Here is a 20,256-nt window from a genome sequence, read left to right on the forward strand (position 1 = left end):
CTCTCTCAAGACAGTCATGTACTCTGAGGATTGCATACAGTTATATGGCCAGGTGCAGGGCCGAGTGGTCCCCTCAGGAGCCCCCATCCCCAATGTTAAATGACCTGGTCATTATTACATATTATACAAAATATAATCACAGTACACAATCACGTGCGTTTTACACTTTTCCCGCCCCGCTGTGACGTAATTTAGTTTAAACCTCCGGCGCCTGAGCAGAGTGCGGAGAGATGTAAGGTGAGGGGGTTGTGACATTCTGGGAAGCGGCAAACCCCCCATTACTCTGAGCCGCTGATAGACGTATAAGGAGCGGTTTCCTCCTATTGTGCGAGTGCTGGCATCCGGAAAGCGATTGTTCACACTGTGACATCTAGAATCCTATCAATCCCAAGCGCTGATTGGCTGCTACGAGATCCCAGCTACTTGGGAGTGCAAGCTGTATTGTTTGGGACCTTGCTGCCTCTTCGATACATGGCCGAGGAGTTATAAACAGCCACATCTGAACGGAGCTTTATTTCTCCAGGTGAGATCTGTTGCACTATGCAGCCGCCTGCTCTCACCCGGTCAGATCGGACGTGGATCAACAGATGGCTGGAGTTGACTACAGAAAGCCTAAAGGAACTCCAGTTTATGAGACTAGAGGCGGAGGAAAGGGTGAGAGGAGCATTGGAGGAAGAACACAGGAACCCGCGACACAAGGGGGATCGCATCAAATGGCACAGACGGTGTACAGAGGACGCTTATAAGAGGACGGACTTGGATCGGGCTGTGCCTTGTAGTTCACCGTTTGAGAGCATCCAAGAGGAGGTCCTCGGCAGACTGAGCGCATGTACACTAGAGAACTGTATAGAGATGTTTCCTCCAGAAGACCACCACAGCCCACCATCAGGCTGCTCCCAGCAGGATCTGGTGCAAGGCCTGCTGGAGGGCTCCCCCATAAGAAAGCTGGCCGAGTGCAATGTGGAGTCTGTGAGACCTGCAAGGACCAACTCGGCACAGACCCAGGAAAACCTCACAGACCATTCACATCCTCTAAGGAGACAGTATCAAGCACCAGCTGACAGTGCCATCAGCAATAACCCTTGGGTTTGCCAGTCACCTACTACAGAGGGTCATAATTTGGCTGCACAGAATGTGGGTGAGACCTTTGAGCAAAGTAAAGACCAAGAGGTGAGTCCGCCATATCCCATATCCTGTAAGGTAGGTTTGTAATCCATGTTAATGTACACTTCATGAAGTACTCTGTAACATAGTTACACAGCAAGAGGATAGGATATGTCCTATGTTTTTATATCTGTGCTTTGTTTGGGTAAGAGGTGTGTGTTTGTGGAAGGTGGGTATAAGAGACCTAACTGCAGGACAAAGTCTTCATGTCATCAAGGCGGGGCTGTGGAGTCCATAAGCCGCAGCTCTGGCTCCGACTCCTGAATTTTATCAGGACCGACTCCGACTGTTTCATAAATTGCCAGTCAGACTCCAGGGGAGTTATTTATCACACTGGTGTAAAGTAGATCTGGCTCCAAAGCTTCTCCCTAATGTCCTACATGATCCTGGGGCGACTTCTTAGGGAATAAGAAAACATATAAACCAGCTTCTCCTGTGTGTGCAGTGGATGCAGCAAGTCTCCAGCCTCAATGTCCTGAACTACTCAGAACTAGACTAGATGGAGTGGGTGGTCTTTTCCTGATGACAATCTTGTATGTTGCTAACTCTGTGAAGAGGCTACATTAGTATCGAAAAGTCCCAATCCATTAAAGTGACTCTGTACCCACAATCTGACCTCCCCAAACCACTTGTACCTTCAGATAGCTGCTTTTAAAGGGGTTATCCAGCGCTACAAAAACATGGCCACTTTTCCCCCTACTGTTGTCTCCAGTTCAGGCGCGGTTTGCAATTAAAGTGACTGTACCACCAGGCCAGGCTGAAGCACTGGAGGTGGGCCGACCCACCCTTAGTGGGAAGAAACTCCAGCCCCTCCGTGACGTGACTCCATTAGAATCAATGTTACCCTATCATAGAGGGGCGGGGGTTTCCTCCCACTAAGGGTGGGTCGGCCGCCTCCAGTGCTTCAGCCTGGGCCTGGTGGTACAGTCACTTTAAGCTCCATTTACAAACTTACAACCCTGTGCCCTACAGGAGTATCTGTGACCTAACTTTGCACCACCCCTGCGTCCCTCCTCCCCACCCTCTTCATCACTAGGAATGCCACTGGAACATTCTCTCCTGGCTAAACATTGCAAAGGTCTTTAACGATCCAGCCCATGTGCCGGGCTAAACAGGTGGGGAATAGTAGGCAATCTGCCTGGAGCATTCCTAATTATGAGGAGGGACATAGAGGGTGTGCCAGCCTAATGCATACACAATCCAGGCCACACCTGTAGGGCACAGGGCTGCCAGTTTAAAAGTAATTTTTTAGTACAATAACTGCATCACCTGCCAAACGGACCACAGGGCAGATCTTGGATTAAAAGAAGCTATCCGAAGGTACAAGTGGTTGGGGGGGGGGGGGGTCAGATTGTGGGTACAGACACAATCTGTACCCACAATCTGACCTCCTCAAACCGCTCGTACCGTCAGATAGCTGCTTTTAATCCAAGATCTGTCGTGGGGTCTGTTTGGCAGGTGATGCAGTTATTGTCCTAAAAAACAACTTTTAAACTTGCAGCCCTGTGTCAAATTGGCGTGGCCTAGAGTGTCTGTGCCAAAGCCTTGCACCGCCTCTCCATACTTCCTCCCCACCCTCCTCATCATTAGGAATGCCCTGGGCAGTATTTTTCCTATTCACTGCACAGGTGCCTTAACGATCCAGCTCATGTGCAGTATTCACACAGGTGATAAATAGGAAAAATCCTGCCCAGGTCATTCCTAATGATGGGGAGGGCAGGGAGGAGGGACGGAGAGGCGGTGCAGGCCTAGGGCATGGGTACACTAGGCCACGCCAATTTGACACAGGGATGCAAGTTTAAGGGTACAAACCCACTTGACGTATTTGCTGCGTGAATCAGTCTTAAAAATAAGCAGGCAAAACACAGGTTGGCTTTATACAATTGTTCTGCGTTAAAATACGCAATTGCGTATTTTTTAAGCGTGAAGCTTGTTGTTAGCAAAGCATCAGTTGTTAACAACCTGTGCGAAAAACGCATGTAGCTTCACTCTTCAAAAATACGCAATTGCGTATTTTAACGCAGAACAATTGTATAAAGCCAACCTGCGTTTTGCCTGCTTATTTTTAAGACTGATTTACGCAGCAAATACGTCAAGTGGGTTTGTACCCTAATAAGGGTGCGTTCACACCTACAGGATCTGCAGCAGATCTGCAGCAGATTTGATGCTGTGTTCAGTTATTTAAATGAAATCTGCTGCAGAAAATCAGCTGCAGATCCTGTAGGTGTGAACGCACCATAAAAGTAGTTTTTTAAGGACAATAACTGCATCACCTGCCGAACGGACCCAAGGACAGATCTTGGATTAAAAGCAGCTATCTGCAGGTACAAGTGGTTTGGGGGGTAATATTGTGGGTACAGAGTCTCTTTAAAATGTTGTAAAAAAAAAAACAAAAAAAAAAAACAGCTAAAATGTTTTTAAAAATACCCCAAAGCCCCTCCCCCAATAAAAATTAAAATCACCCTCTATTATATTTTAGAAGTAAAACATATAAAAATAATTAAGGGTAGCTTCACACATACCGACTCGTAGAGTTAATAATGCTGCGAGTCGGCTAGGTCCTGGCAGATCACTTTCATTACACACACCCAGCGGTCTGAACGACTGCTGCGTGTATGCAATTCTGCCGGCCGCCTAACACCTTCAGCTGTGCCTGGTGCCCGCTCTGTATACATTACCTGTCCGCGCTGCACAGGGTCCCGGTGTACTGCTCTCACGCCCGGCCATTCAGTGTGTTGCCCTGCCGCAGCCACTGATTGGCCGGGTGGGATCTGCCAGGACCTAGGCGAGAGTCGGTATGTGTGAAGCTACCCTAAATAAACATATTATATACCGTGGCGTGCGTAAATGTCCGATCTATTAAAATATAACAATCATCATCACGAATGGCGTAAACAAAAAGAGGGAAAAAAGTGCCAGGATTGAAGATTTTTTTTGTTACATTATATATAAAAAAAAATTAATAAAAAGTGATCAAAACGTCCGAGCTACACAAATATGGTATTATCCAAAACAAAAAGTGCCCAAAAACAGTTATAGTCCTAAACGCACCGAAAAATGTATTATACAAAAACAAATCCAACAAAGGATCAAAGGAATGCAGGACAATCCAGAATATACTTATATTTCTTTATTAGAATAGAATTAAATTTAAAATACATACTGATAAAGTAAAAAACACAAAAACTAGGGGAATGAGACAACACAAAATACACAGAACGGTGATGGGACATAAAGCAATATTTTATGAAATCATATATTGCACATGCATGAAAGTTGAATTAAATTAGTATGATCATGGCAGTATAAACACCCTCCATTGAGTAATAAATAGTATAAATAATATTAAATTAGCAGCAATAAGAATCAAGTGCATATGGTAAACAACCTATTGAGAGCTGCAATTTATTAAATAAATAAATAACTATATCAGTGAAATCACCAACACGTATATATCAAATAAACATACAAACTAGGAGGATGTGTATACTGCAACAAGTCCCATACACCCACTCACCCTACGCACGTTTCGCGTGGCTCGCTTTGTCAAGGGATATCCCTTGACAAAGCGAGCCACGCGAAACGTGCGTAGGGTGAGTGGGTGTATGGGACTTGTTGCAGTATACACATCCTCCTAGTTTGTATGTTTATTTGATATATACGTGTTGGTGATTTCACTGATATAGTTATTTATTTATTTAATAAATTGCAGCTCTCAATAGGTTGTTTACCATATGCACTTGATTCTTATTGCTGCTAATTTAATATTATTTATACTATTTATTACTCAATGGAGGGTGTTTATACTGCCATGATCATACTAATTTAATTCAACTTTCATGCATGTGCAATATATGATTTCATAAAATATTGCTTTATGTCCCATCACCGTTCTGTGTATTTTGTGTTGTCTCATTCCCCTAGTTTTTGTGTTTTTTACTTTATCAGTATGTATTTTAAATTTAATTCTATTCTAATAAAGAAATATAAGTATATTCTGGATTGTCCTGCATTCCTTTGATCCTTTGTTGGATTTGTTTTTGTATAATACAAATATGGTATTAATAAAAACTAGAGATCATGGCGCAAAAAAGGACACCCCATACAGCCCATACAGGTGAAAATCTAAAACCGTTATAAGAGTCACAATAGGACCATTTTGTTAATAATTAATTGCAAAAGAAAAAAAAAAAAGGCTTTCATAAAAAAATATATATAACATAAGAGAATCTGAGTAAACCTACATATGCTTGCGTTCGGACTGACCTACAGAATAAAGGTATCTTGTCACTTTTACCATATAGTGCAGGGGTGTCAAACTCAAATACACAGTATGCCAAAATTAAAAAATTGGACAAACTTGCGGGCCAACTTTGATAATTATTTAAGTGTGAAGGCCGCGGTGCTGGCACTGTCAGAGCAGCACGCGTTGTTCCTGGCACTGTCAGTGGTGTGCATCTCCCAGCCCCATGCACTATGATAAATGGCATGACATGATAAATTGCTATGACATGATTAAACCCCAACCCATATAATAGCCAACACCCACAAAATTGCCCCACATATTAGCCAGCCTTTCCAATAGTGCCCAAATAGTAGCCAACCCCCCAAGTTTCCCATTTAGTAGCCAGCCCTCCCCAGTAGTCTCATATAGTAGCCAGCCCTCCCCAGTAGTCTCATAGTAGCCAGCCCTCCACAGTAGTCTCATATAGTAGCCAGCCCTCCACTGTAGTCTCATATAGTAGCCAGCCCTCCACAGTAGTCTCATATAGTAGCCAGCCCTCCACAGTAGTCTCATATAGTAGCCAGCCCTCCACAGTAGTCTCATATAGTAGCCAGCCCTCCACAGTAGTCTCATATAGTAGCCAGCCCTCCACAGTAGTCTCATATAGTAGCCAGCCCTCCACAGTAGTCTCATATAGTAGCCAGCCCTCCACAGTAGTCTCATATAGTAGCCAGCCCTCCACAGTAGTCTCTTTTATAATAGCCAGCCCTCTCCCATAGTCTCATGTAGTGGCCAGCTCTCCCTAAAGTCTCTTATAGTAGCCTGCCCTCCGCCATAACCTCATGCAGTGACCAGCCCTCCTCATAGTCTCTTATATAGTAGCCAGCCCTTCCCCATAGTCTCTTATATAGTAGCCATGGGGGGGCCACATGTAATTAAAACTCTGAATTGCCTAGCGGGCCAAAAATAATGGCACCACGGGACAGATTTGGCCTGCGGGCCAGATTTTGACATGACATTACATAGACACAGGAACCCCACAAAAGTTACCTAATTGCATTTTTTTATGATTTCACAAATTTATATTTTCATAAATAATATTTTTGGGGTTTCATCATACATGTTATGTTAGAATGAAAGATGCCATTACAAAGTACACCTGTTCCTGAAAAAAAACAAAGGGCCTGTAGATAGAAAAATGAAAGTGCTAGAGCTCTTAGAAGGGGAGGAGGAAAAAAAGAAAACACAAAAATGAAAATTGGCGCAGTCCACTCGGTCCAAATATGTTTTTAAGTTTGCAAACATTTAAGGCTGTATAAAAACTGCCTTAAAGGGGTATCCATGGAAAAATGAACACTTTGGAAAAGTAGGAGGTCCCCGCAATCTTCTACTTTTATCTTGTGGATAGGGAAAAGGTAGGTTTTTCCCTGAATACCCCTTTAAAGGAAAACTATTAGCAGGTTTGCATTGTTGTATGAAAGTAGCTACGTTTTTTGTGGTGTTGAACTCGCCTGTGAAAATCATATGAAAATCAAAACTCTCATGTAAAAATCGCACCAAACATGCAGTGAGAACAGGGCCGCCATCAGAAATTTCAGGGCCCCATACAGCCAAAATGTCAGGGCCCCCCATAGGCAAAAGCAATAATTCCATAAATTGAAGTGGCATGCAGACACAGTTGCTTTGACAGGTCGGCGCTCGCTTACTGTGAAGATCGGGCCTTTTAATAGTGCATTAGGCTTACGCCTTACGAAACATCAGACAGACCGGGAACAAAACAAGCAGGACAGGGACAAAATCAGAAACCGCACAATAGTCTAAGGTACAAGCCGAGTCAGAACCAGACACAAGTACACACAACAAGCCAAGGTCAAGCCAGGAGAGTAAAGTGACGTCCAAAACAGCAGGCAAAGGGAACAGGGCAGACAGTCAGAATCCAGGAAAAGCTGAGTACTTAAAAACACTAGTGATGGCTAAAGAGGGACCTAAGGCAGCTATGGTCAGCAGCTGTCTGTTTAAATAGAGCACCCAGTTTTCTGCAGCCGGAATACAGTGAATTCCGTCCGCAGAAGGACCTGTCAGTTCACACAGTGAAGCGAGCGTGCTATGGGGAGCTCTGATGTGGGCGCGCGCTGATGCGCCCGCATCAGAGCTCTGCGGCTGGAAAGATCATAGGGCCGGTACTTAAGTACCGGCTGAGATGATCCGGCCGTTCTGCAAATGAGTTCCTTTAATGCACTGGGGAAGTTCCTCGGCCCCTCACTACACCGTCCCACCTGCACGCTGGTTGTGAAGTGCACACTTACTTATACATACGCAATTAGGCAAAAGCAGACACGTCTCGTTCTCACGCATGAGCTGCTCAAACTGCGTACTTTGGATGGCGCAGGGACAAGACGTGTCTGCTTATGGATAACTGAGTATGTATAAGGCCCCATTCACACGTCCGTGTCAGTTTGTACTGTCAGGAAATCCTGATACTTTCCTGATGCCATTTGAGGCCTCCTGATCAGGATTTCCTGACAATAATCCGTTTTTACCTTCAGGATTTCCTGATCAGAAAAAAAAATAGGACATGATGTAAGATGTAGTTCTGCAAACTGTATGGTCACAGCTTGCAGAACTACAACTCCCATAATGCTTGGCTGACAGGTCATGATGGGAGTTGTACTTCTGCAGCCTGGATGGCCACAGGCTGCAGAAGCACAACTCCCATCATGACCTGTCAGCAGGACAGTATATGGGTTGTTCCAGCGCTGGATTTGCAGATCGGGCGGCGCTGCTCAGGTCCAGGGAGGGGAGGAGGAGGCAGCAGGAGTCCGGGACACACCGAGAGCAGTGGCAGAAGAGGCCTGGGGGAGCCGACTCGTGAGGTCCGGGTGAGTGGAACTTCGGACGCTTTCCTGATGTGCATCAGGAAAGCGTCCAGGACTTCAAGGCTCCCATAGACACCTATGGGGGCGTTTGGGACGGAATTCCGGACAAAAATAGGACCGGTTCTAAAAAATCCGGTTCTATTTTCCAGAACGGACACCCTTCTGGAAAAATCCGTAAGGGTGTCCATGACTAATGAAAGTTTATGGGGGAGATTTATCAAAGGGTGTAAAATTTAGACTGGTGCAAACTGCCCACAGCAACCAATCACAGCTCCACTTTCCTTTCACCAGAGCTGGAAGCTGAGCTGTGATTGGTTGCTGGGGGCAGTTTGCACCAGTCTACATTTTACACCCTTTGGTAAATCTCCCCCTATGGGTGCATTAAAGGAACTCATTTGCATTTTTATTTTGGATTTATTCAGATAACAGACATACCTATATAGATTACATACGGTCACACTTTAAATTTAGTCCAGGAGGAATAACAGAGCAGGGGCAGAACACCAGTATAAGAGAATAAAGCTTTCTAATACTTGCATACAAGTCCTAGGTAAGTATGTATATTATACAGTAAACCCGAATGTTTAATAATCCAGGAGACATATTTCATAGTCAGGCTGCATTAGCTAATGTACAGAATCCTGAACATATTGCCAGTCACACACACGATATATACTTGTACACACACATACACACATGTGCACTTTACACACCATACATCATATGCACACCAGACATACTTACATACGGTCACACACAGGATATATACTTGTACCAGGGACGGATTAACTTTACCATAGGCCCCGGGCTGTTCACCAAGCCCAGCACACTGTAACTATGGCAGCACTAGCCTGGCGTTCATAGTACAGTATAGATAATGTCATGATGCCCTGATTTGTGCAAAATTGCCATTAAAAAAACAGTGATTTTTTTGCAAATCATGGCGGAAGTGTAGCCAGGAGACAATACACCACTGAAAGTATAAGTCTTTTTGGGTGGTCATGGGCCCCCCAGGAGCTCAGGGCCCCGGGCTACCGCCCGAAACGTCCCTATTATAATCCACTACTGACTTGTGTACACACACATACACACACACACACACACACACAGGATATATACTTGTATACACACACACGATATATACTTGTATACACACACACACACGATATATACTTGTATACACACACACACACGATATATACTTGTATACACACACACAGGATATATACTTCTACACACACACAATATATACTTGTGTACACACACACACACACAGGATATATACTTGTACACACACAGGATATATACAGTACTTGTGTACACACACACACACATATATATACTTGTACACTACACACACAAACAGGATATATACTTGTACATACACACACACACCGGATATATACTTGTGTACACACACACAGGATATATACTTATGTACACACGCACACACAGGATATATACTTGTGTACACACACGATATATACTTGTACACACACACACACACACAGGATATATACTTGTGTACACAAGCACACACACACATACAGGATATATACTTGGACACACGCACACAATATATATACTTGTACACACACACAATTTATATATACTTGTACACACACACAGGATATATACTTGTGTGTACACACACACAGGATATATACTTGTACACACACAGGATATATACTTGTGTACACACACACACACAGGATATATACTCGTGTACACACACACACACACACAGGATATATACTTGTACACACACACAGGATATATACTTGTACACACACACACAGGATATATGCTGCCTTGTACACACATAGGATATATAGTTGTGTATATACACAGACACACACTCTCTCTGTCTCTGTCTCTCTCTCTCCAGGGAAGCACAGGGGGCCATGCTCTGGAGTCCTCAGCTTCCTGTCTTCTCCTCCTCACAGGCGGCTCTGGCCCCTCCCCTTCCTCTTTCTCTAATGTCGGGACTTTAGAAGAGAGGAGGAAGCAGCCAGTTAAGGTAATGGAGGGCAGGGGAGGGGGCCCTGTCTGTGTAGACACCTTCCTGTCTGTCTATAGTGTATAGACACAGAAAGGCAGGAGGAAAGTGTGTGCGGTACAGGTGTCAGGTGGCCGGGCCCCTCTGAGCTTAGTCTGAGCCCGGGCCCCTGACAACTGTACCGCCAATACTGCCCTGATGGTGGCCCTGAGTGAGAATACACATACATTGACTTGATAGCAATCAGTATCACTGTGGATTTATGTGCGAGAAACTCACAGCGATACGGTACATGTGAAGGCACCCTTAAAGCGGCACTATCAGCAGGTTCGGGCCAGTGAATCTTCTCATATGCGCCACCTGCTAAGTGCCGGTCTTGATAGTCCTGTGCCGTCCGGTACTGGGCAGATTTTTGATCATTTCTAATATGCTAATTAGCGGTTCCCGAGCATTTGGGGTGTTCCCCGTCTTTCTGAAATGACGCAGCCATTTAACGTCTCTCTTCATTTACTGTGAAAGGAAAGATTGTCAGTGTTTCATGCTGTTAGTCAGTTTTCCTTTAATCCTTTAAATAAAGATATTGGTTAACTTTGAATTAATTCATAATTATCAATACTTTGTCTCCAATTCTGTGTTTTATCTAGCCATTACTTCTAGTGGTTCCTACTGAAACTACATTCTTGCGCAGAATGGGATCTGGATCTTTGGCACCTCGACCCAGATTAGGAAGTTCTGGGGTTACAAGTGATCTTCTGTTTACAAGGCGGAAAAGTGGGAATTGTATGTCGGCTCACAGCTCAGGTACTGGGAAGATGCTATGAAATGGTTAAAGGGGAACTCCAGGTTAAAAAAAATGAAACTTCTGCAGAAGCATAAAGCATTGCTTGCCTATCTATTCCAGTTTTGAAACTACCAAAAATTCATTTTTTGGGGGGGGGGGGGGGGGGGTTTGTTCTGTTTTGTGTTTCTGCACTTCCTGGTTGAGCAGTTATACACAGTGCTACAGGCTCCAGAATGCAATGCTTTCCCTCAGCTGTTCATCACAGTCCCCCACCCTGCCCAAACCTGTTGCAGAACATCTAGGCTGTGTTCACACATTGCAGTTTCATTGTGTTACTGAATTATTTGCAGTACTTTATCATTTCATTGCTGTCCCCGCCCGCACCTGTAACGCTGGTATTAGAATAAAGTAAAGAACTTTTTGCGTTTTTTTTTGTTTTGTGTTTTTTTTTTTTCATTTCAAGGCACAATAGGGCTCTGATCCTCTCAATTACTTGTGTTACTGCATCATTTTTGTGAATACCCTGCAGTACTGCAATGACACTCCCAACATGTGTGAACACAGCCATAATTTCACTGCATACTTCTGCACAATCATCAAAATCAGTGCAACACCTGCTTCTGGCTGGTCAGAGATGGTGGATCCCTAAGGGGATTGGGGGATCCAGCCAAGCCTCCTGTGACATCACGCCCTGCCCCCTGTCTGCATCATCAGTCTCATCTCAGCAAACACACACAATTATATAAAATTTTTGTTGACATGTCAGAGAGACATAAAAAGCAAGAAATAGCCAGCACTCCACTAACACTTGTTCACACTGCAGTTTGCATGCTGCTGTGGCTGACATACAGACAAAAACAGAAAAAATGCTGCAGTAACCTGCAAGTGTGAGGACTGCATATGCTTCCTCACAATAAAAACCTGTTCTAAAAATGTTTTTTAAATGAGGTTCTTAGCAGACCATTTGATCAAATGGAATGTACCATCTCACCCCATTAAAGTGAACCCAAGAGAGATGGTCCCTATACTAGCAAAGGCCTCTCTCGGACTATGTCTACAAAACTGGGCATGCAGGATCCAACTAAACTCTGTTTAAAACTACTACAGGAAATGCGTGGAGTGCAAGCTAACAGGAGATAGCCACACCCCCCACATGTAAGACAAAAATCTTTAGAATAGTTTTTTGTGGTGAGTACGACGGAGGGAGTATATGTGGTGAGTGCTGACACTTGCAGGTTACTGTAGCATTTTTTTTCTATTTATGCAACTGCTTATGGTTCCCCCACTCGCTGTCTGTGCATGTAATAACATAGACAGTGAGCGGGGTACAAGGGGGAAGTGAGCACTGACCTAACAGGTTGCCACTCGCTTTCTCCCCTTAATACACTCTAGATATTACATTACTAGGCTATGTTCACACACAGTATTTTTGTAAGTCTTTTTTTCAACCAAAATCAGGAGTGGAATTGACAGGGCAAAATTATAACAGAAAGATTTGCACATCTTCTGTGTTTTCAACCTACTCCTGTTTTTGGTTGAAAAAAATATTGACCGAAAGACTTACAGAATTACATTGTGTTAACATATCCGTAAAGGGGAAGTCCGGGCAAAATAATTTTAAGATATTTTATTGCCCAACAAAAGTTATGAAAATTACTAATAGACACTTATTATGGGAAACGCACCTATAGTGAGTTTTCTCTGCACTTACTACAGCATGAAGTGTTCAAGTCTCTGTAAAGTTGGTGATGTCACATTACATAAACTGCCAACTCCTGCTGCAGCAGTTTATGTGACGTGACATCACCAACTTTACAAAGACCTGAACACGCCATGCTGTAGTAAGTGAAGGGAAAATGCACTATAAGTGCGCTTCCCATAATAAGTGTATATTAGTAATTTTCATAAATTTTGTTGGGCAATAACATATCTTAAAAATTATTTTGCCCGGACTTCCCCTTTAAGCATGCTAGAATGCATATCCTGCAGCCAGAAGCTCAGGAGAGAGGATACATAACTGTAGGACCTTCAGTGATGTCATAGTCATGTGATTAGTCACATGACTGACATCATTGAAGGTCCTTCAGTTCCCTAGGGCTTTTACTTGCAGGAATCTGGAGGGGGATGCCTCTGCTGCTCTGCACTGATCTTATTGATTAGTGGCGGCAGAAGACTGTGCAGTTATCAGTAGCTGCACAGTTCACCCAGTAGCAGCTGAATCCGCACTGTGGCTGACCATTAGGAAGAGTCCGGGTGGTCTGATGGGTGTCGGGGCCCCCCCGTTTCCTCAATATAAAACTTTGGCAAGAAAATAAAATATCTTGCTTAAAAAGCCTAAGTGTCTTATATATATATATATATATATATATATATATATATATATATATATATATGGTAAGTATATAAAGCTATCTCTTTTCACTGACACAGAGCGGTGAGCGGAGTGCGCTGCAGTGCGGTCATCATCTCGCTCGTTCTCACGATTGGTAAGGGTCTGAACACTCAGATGCAGACTTATCAAAACTTTTGACATGTCTTTAAAACCAGTATAGATATGTTAAAAAATTGAGCATGCATGAACTTACCATGCCATCTCTGTTGCAGGTTTCTATGAAACAAGTGACCTGGATTCCACCTCCTCTTCCTGTTCTTCCCGTTCTTCCCTCTGTAGCAGCTCATGTCACTCTTCTGTATCACTGATGTCACCACATAGAAGCTCTGTGATGAGACCCAGATCTATAGATTGTACAATGGAAAGGAGAATGGAGTTGCAGAGTGGAACTGCACAAACTAAAAGGCCAATGTCTGCAGGTAAAGTATACTATTTAGCAAAACTTCTTAGGCTGGGTTTAAAGCTTGTGTGTTTTTTTTTTTTGTACACTTTAAATAATAGACCAGATGGTTGTGACTCTTTCCTTTAGTACCTTGTATTTTCCAAGATGCTCAGTTTAGTGGGTACAAAAAATACATGGTAATCAGCATGGGTCAGTGCTGTCCCCCTACGTGAACTTAAACTAAAGTGGGTCGGAGCTGATAAGAATGCACCCCAAAAGTGCTGTCTATTACAAATAAACATTTGAGGTCTATAGTAAGTACTGAGTAACCACACTATCACACCGATGGTTAACCCATAGCTGCACCAGGACGTTACTGAACGTCCTCGTGCCGCTATGGGAGTTCAGAGGGTGGTCGCGCGGCGACCCCCCTCTGAACTGCCGCGATCCCAGGTGCCGCATGTAGCCCGGGATCGCGGCTATTAGCGGGCACGGTCCGATCGCCGTGCCCGCTAATTAAGTACTTAGAAGCAGCTGTCAAAGTTGACAGCTGCTTCTAAATACTTGCTCATATCCATCCCTGGTGGTCTATTGGGGGGATCGCCCCCCTGCGGCGCAATTGCGGGCGGGCGATCCCCGCATCCATCCCGGGCCGGGGTCTGCGCCGTAATGGCGCTGATCCCGGCTCGGCATTCTATTGCTTTTGGCTGCAGCAGCCAAAAGCAATAGAACACCGATCTCATGGATTCATGCAGTATAACTATACTGCATGGATCTCTATGAGAGATCAGAGTGCATATACTAGAAGTCCCCCAGGGGGGCTTCTAGTATATGTGTAAAGTAAAAGAAAAATGTATTTTTAATAACACAAAATCCCCTCCCCTAATAAAAGTCTGAATCACCCCCCCTTTCCCCATTTTATAAATAAAAATAAATAAATAAATTAATAAACAAACATGTTTGCTATCGCCGCATGCGTAATCGCCCGAACTATTAATTAATCACATTCCTGATCTCACACGGTAAACGGCGTCAGCGCAAAAAAATCCCAAAGTGCAAAATTGCGCATTTTTGGTCGCATCAAATCCAGAATAATTGTAATAAAAAGCGATCAAAAAGTCATATATGCGTAATCAAGGTACCGATAGAAAGATCACATCATGGCGCAAAAAATGACACCTCACACAGACCCATAGACCAAAGGAGAAAAACGCTATAAGCCTGGGAATGGAGCGATTTTAAGGAACATATATTTTCTTTAAAAGGTTTTAGTTTTTTAGCCATCAAATCAAATAAAAGTTATACATGTTATATATCGTTGTAATCGTAACAACTTAAGGAACATATATAACGAGTCAGTTTTACCCCAGGGCGAACGGAGTAAAAACAACCCCCCCCCAAATAAAAAAAACAAAACATTTTTTTTTTTTCAATTTCACCACACATATAATTTTTTTCTGGTTTCCCGGCACATTTTAGGCAAAAATTACATCTGCCATAGAAAAGTACAATTAGTTGCGCAAAAAAATAAGGGCTCATTTGGGTCTCTAGGTGGAAAAATGCAGGCGCTATGGCCTTATAGACACGAGGAGGGAAAAACGAAAACGCAAAAATGAAAACTGGCTGTGTCCCCTAAGGGTTAAAGTGGATCTCGTTTATTCAAATATGGCAGCCAGTATATATATCCTGGGGGCATGTGTTCTTCTACTAAGGCTCGCATCAGTATTTCATTGGCTGAGGTACAAAGAGTTATTTGCTTAGCACTCCAGTAACAAGGCACAGTACCGGTACAGCAGAGGTTAACTATTAGGCAGACACACTTCTTGCCAACATACAAAGGGTTGAATATTGCAGGTAGATGCAGCTGGTAAGAGTCTATGTGGGGTGCTCAGCTAAGCTAGTAATACATTGTCTTCAGCTTCACAATATTTTAAAGTAAGAAATTAGCAGTACACACAACGTTTGTAGCAATTAAGTTCCTTTATTTGTTAAAACGAAACATCATGACAGCAGGTGAGATGCCTGTTTTTCACTGGCGTCTCACCTGCTGTCATGATGTTTCGTTTTAACAAATAAAGGAACTTGCTTAGCACTAGTGTTTATTTATGTAAGCTTAAAGGAATGTAAACATCTGTACGTATTTAGAAGCTCAGTGCCATATTGTAATGGTTTCACTAAATATACAAAATATGACTTCCATAACAGCGCTAAGGATCTAGTTTCAGTAATCATGGTTCATAAACATCAGATATATGCAGTCAATGTACATGTGTTGTTGGTACATATGCAAAACAGATAAACAAAAATACTGACCATACAAGAGGCGCTGCCTCAGCAGAAATTCCCCAAATGCAGAGTACTATAAAACATTTTTTGCAAAAAGTGCATACAGGATAATTTTGGAGTTTTGGAGCTGACCCCTAATCAGATCCAAAAGAGTTGCATACTATAGCACAGCATGGATGGCTGTAAATGTGCAAACAAATGCAAGTACATGTGCATTTTTTTGCACATGTATTTACAGGGGTTTGCAATAAATTAGAATATCAACAAAGTTTTTTTTTTTTTTCAGAAATTCTATTCAAAATGTGACCTCATATATTCTATAGAGTCATTACATACAGAGTGAACTTTTCAAGCGTTTATTTCTGTTAAAATTTATGATTATGGATTACAGCCAAGAAAAACCCAAAAGTCAGTATTTCATAAAATTAGAATAATTAACTTATAACGCCTGCAGTAGCCAAGTGTTATTAAAGGTCCCTCAGTCTGGTTCAGTAAGCAACACAATCGTGGGGAAGACTGCTGACTTGACAGATATCCAGAAGGCAGTCATTCACACACTCCACAAGGAGGGTAAGCTGCCAAAGTTCATTGCTAAAAAAGCTGGCTGTTCTCAGAGTGCTGTATCAAAGCATATTAATGAATAGTTGAGTGGAAAGAAAAAGTGTGGTAGAAAAAGGTGCACAAGCAACCGGGAGAACCGCAGTCTTATCAAGATTGTAAAGAAAATGCCATTCAAAAATTTGGGAGAGACTCACAAAGAGTGGACTGCTGCTGGAGTCAGTGCTTCAAAAGCCACCACATACAGACGTTTACAGGACATAGAATACAAGTGTTGTTTCTTAGTCAGGAGTGGCTTGACACATGGAATGCAACACCAGAATCGTCTTATCTGGGCCAAGGAAAAGAACAATTGGACTGTTGATTAGTGGCCCAAGGTGCTGTTTTCAGATGAAAGTAAATTTTGCATTTCATTTGGAAATCAAGGTCCCTGAGTCTGGAGGAAGAGTGGAAAGGCTGTACACAATCCAAGCTGCTTGAGATCTAATGTGAAGTTTCCTCAATCAATCAGTGCTGGTTTGGGGGGCCATGTCATCTGCTGGTGTAGGTTGACTGTGTTTCATCAACACCAAAGCTGCCATATACCAGGAAATTTTAGAATGTTCATCTTCCAGCAGGATTTGCCACCTGTCCACACTGCCAAAAGTACCAATACTTGGTTTACTAACCACAGCATCACTGTGCTTGATTGGCCAGCAAACTCGCCAGACTTTAACCCCATAGAGGATTTATGGGGTATTATCAAGAGGAAGATGAAAGACACCAGAGCCAACAATGCAGATGAGCTGAAGGCCGCTATCAAAGCAACCTGGGCTTCAATAACCTCTCTGCAGTGCCATCAGCTGATCGCCTCCATGCCACGCCGCATTGATGCAGTCATTCATGCAAAAGATACCCCAATGAAGTATTGAGGGCATTTAATGTACAGACTTTTCATTTGGTCGACATTTCTGTGGTTAAAAACATTTTTCCATTTTTTCCTGAAATACTGACTTTTGGGTTTTCCTTGGCTGTAATCCATAATCATTAACTTCATGATCATAACTCCATAGAATATATGAGATCACTTTTTGAATTGAATTGAATGGAAAAATAACATTTTGTTGATATTCTAATTTATTGCAAACCACTGTATATCCATCCATGCTGTCCTATAGCATGCAACCTTTTTGGATCTGATGAAGGGGTCAGCCCTGAAACTAATCCTGTATGCACCTTATACTAAATAAATTGCTTTTTATAATACTCTGCATTTGGGGATTTTCTGCTGAGGCAGTGCCTCTCATATGGTCAGTATTTTTGTTTAGCTGTTTTGCATTGTCTAAAATAGCCCCAACTTTTTGGGAGAATCCTGGATCGCTGACCTATGGCAAGCACACAGATCTGCAGTACCCCAACATTCAAGGTGATGCGCATAAAGCCCGAGGGGCTTCAAGGCGAGAGTCCATACTCTTTTCTTTACTCTTGCCCATCTTAGAAGGTATCACACGAGGTGCTGGACTCCCTCTTTTTACTTCTTTCTATTTGTTGGCACCTGTAAAATTCTGGTACTTAGGGTGTAATCCATGGCTGCTAGATCTTCTGTTCTCTTCATTTATAAAGCATTATGGTACTTTCTTTTCATAGGTACCCTGGATGGCTTTTTACGCTTGGCTTCAAATTCTCAATATGATCTCACACAAACTTTTGATGTAGCTGTATGTAACCATCCATTCACTGGCACTTCTCCCCTTATTGCAATCAAGCAACGTCAAAAAGCTGAACAATACATTTGCAAGTTAGCTCTCAAATACCGCTGCAAGCCAGGAATGTCTACCGTGTGCCCAGACCTTGGCCCTCCAACACCCAGATATCCAGCACATGCCTTTTCTTCTGTCAGCTGCCCTCCTTCACCTCAAGTCACTTCACTATCGTCTAGCATGGTGGATGTCCGTAAAAACTCCTCTGGTTCTTGGAGACGATTTCTTAGTCATATCATAGTTAAGAGAGACTCTAGAATTGCAGCCTCTATGATAAACCTTGAACAGTGTGGAAAAAGTTTAGAAGATAACCTGCAAAGCCAGTCATTGACAGGAGGACACTTCATACGCGCAAAATCATTTCGTGACTTGCTGGCTGTTAATCCATTTAAGAGGAACCTAAGAGGGCTAAATAAAGCGTGGTAACGTTATTTCCATACCCACACTTTGTCCTTTATATTGCTTTCGGTGTGTGTAATAATATATATATAGTGCAAAAAATATTCATTTATGTTTCCAAAGTCAACAACATTTTAGTAACCCTCAGTGGGACCATTAATCAGGCCTATTGAATGGAATGAAATGTTGCTTACTTTGGAGACCTGAATTAAAGAAGAATTTTTTTTCCTCCAGGTAATGGCAACAAAGTGGGTTGGGGGGGGATGTAAGAGTGTTTTGGAAGTTGTGTACTGTATGTACTGTTATTTCTTGAGAATCCAATAAAAAAAAAAAAAAATCATGTATTTATGTGCTGCAACAATTTTTCCATTTGCGAGTAGGACCCTAGTCGTGTCTTGGGTCACTGGCACCTCCCTCACTTTTTTTTTTTTTTTTTTGTAGTGCTGTTTATCACTCAGTTTTTGTTTCTTCATTTGTATAATACATCTTACCTCCTCCTTAAGAACGGTTAAAGCCTTATTTACATCATGTTTTGCCCATCTGAGCCACATATGAGAGAAAAATGTGAAGATAAAAATGCCAACTTAGCCATACTCAGACAGGCACAGGGCCTATTACTTTTTGTGGCTACAACAAAATAGTGGTTATGTTGTAATTTATTTTTTAAGATATTTTTTTTTTTTTTTTTTTTTTTAAAGCTGGAGTCAGTACAGTTTTTTCTGACTTTGACTCCACAGCCCTGGTAGTAAGCTCTAAAATTTGGTAAATCCATAACTCCCTACCTAGAGGGCACTGAGAACCGACTGTACCTAGCTTTGACTCTCATTCCCCCATAGCAAGTTCCCCAACAATCCCTCCAATTTTCTAAAGTACTTGTCTGGAATCCAGGTGGGCGCTGCATAAAAAAAAATACAAAACCTGCGGCTGAACTGCCATCTTTACCAGTGTGGCCCTATCTGCCATGGAAATAGCTAGTTTGGACTATATATTTGAAAAGAGCGATCGCCCTGGAATAAATCAATTAAATAAATTTTGATTGACACTTACCAACCTCGTAATGATTTTTTAGTCTTACAGCAATTATCTTTGCAAAAATTTTCGCATCTACATTTAAAAGATAGATGGGTCTATAGGACCCAATTTTAAAAGGGGCCTTCCCCTTTTTCAAGATAATGCTGATTATCGCTTCAATTATAGAAATTAGGAGCATCCTCTGGGTGCAGAGTCCTTGAAATAACTAATCTAATATGGGTACAAGTACAGTGGAGTATTTTTTTTTTTTTTTTTATAGACCTTCGCCGGTATTCCATCCGGTCCCGGAGAGGATCCGACAGGAGAGGAACCAATAGAAAACTGAATCTCTTCCTTTCTAAAGGTCTTCTCCAGATCACCTTTCTCTGTGTCAGATAACCGCGGAAAGTTTAGAGATTCCAAAAACTGCCTACTTTGTTAATC

At 42.6% G+C, this 20,256-nt stretch overlaps 1 protein-coding gene across 2 annotated transcripts; it reads left to right on the forward strand.

Annotated features, from left to right (window-relative positions):
• The first annotated feature begins 263 nt into the window (after nt 1–263).
• Nucleotides 264–19,126, forward strand: LOC138788007 (uncharacterized). Of its 2 annotated transcripts, none has more exons than XM_069965421.1 (4): nt 264–1,200; nt 10,909–11,065; nt 13,650–13,856; nt 18,290–19,126. In XM_069965421.1, exons 1-4 carry the CDS (start codon nt 541–543, stop codon nt 18,826–18,828), a joined length of 1,563 nt encoding a protein of 520 aa, XP_069821522.1. In that variant the 5' UTR covers nt 264–540; the 3' UTR covers nt 18,829–19,126. The 2 variants fall into 2 exon arrangements, with proteins under 2 accessions (XP_069821522.1, XP_069821523.1); XM_069965422.1 differs by having other exon boundaries at nt 266–1,170.
• Nucleotides 19,127–20,256: the final 1,130 nt, after the last annotated feature.

Source organism: Dendropsophus ebraccatus, chromosome 4 (assembly GCF_027789765.1).
Source record: "Dendropsophus ebraccatus isolate aDenEbr1 chromosome 4, aDenEbr1.pat, whole genome shotgun sequence".
Taxonomy (NCBI): Eukaryota; Metazoa; Chordata; class Amphibia; order Anura; family Hylidae; genus Dendropsophus; species Dendropsophus ebraccatus.

Coding starts and splice junctions, on each gene's coding strand:
- LOC138788007 (XM_069965421.1), top strand. CDS start 541: ATGCAGCCGCCTGCTCTCACCCGGTCAGATCGGACGTGGATCAACAGA. Junction 1,201..10,908: donor CATATCCCATATCCTGTAAG/GTAGGTTTGTAA, acceptor TGTTTTATCTAG/CCATTACTTCTAGTGGTTCC. Junction 13,857..18,289: donor TAAAAGGCCAATGTCTGCAG/GTAAAGTATACT, acceptor TTCTTTTCATAG/GTACCCTGGATGGCTTTTTA.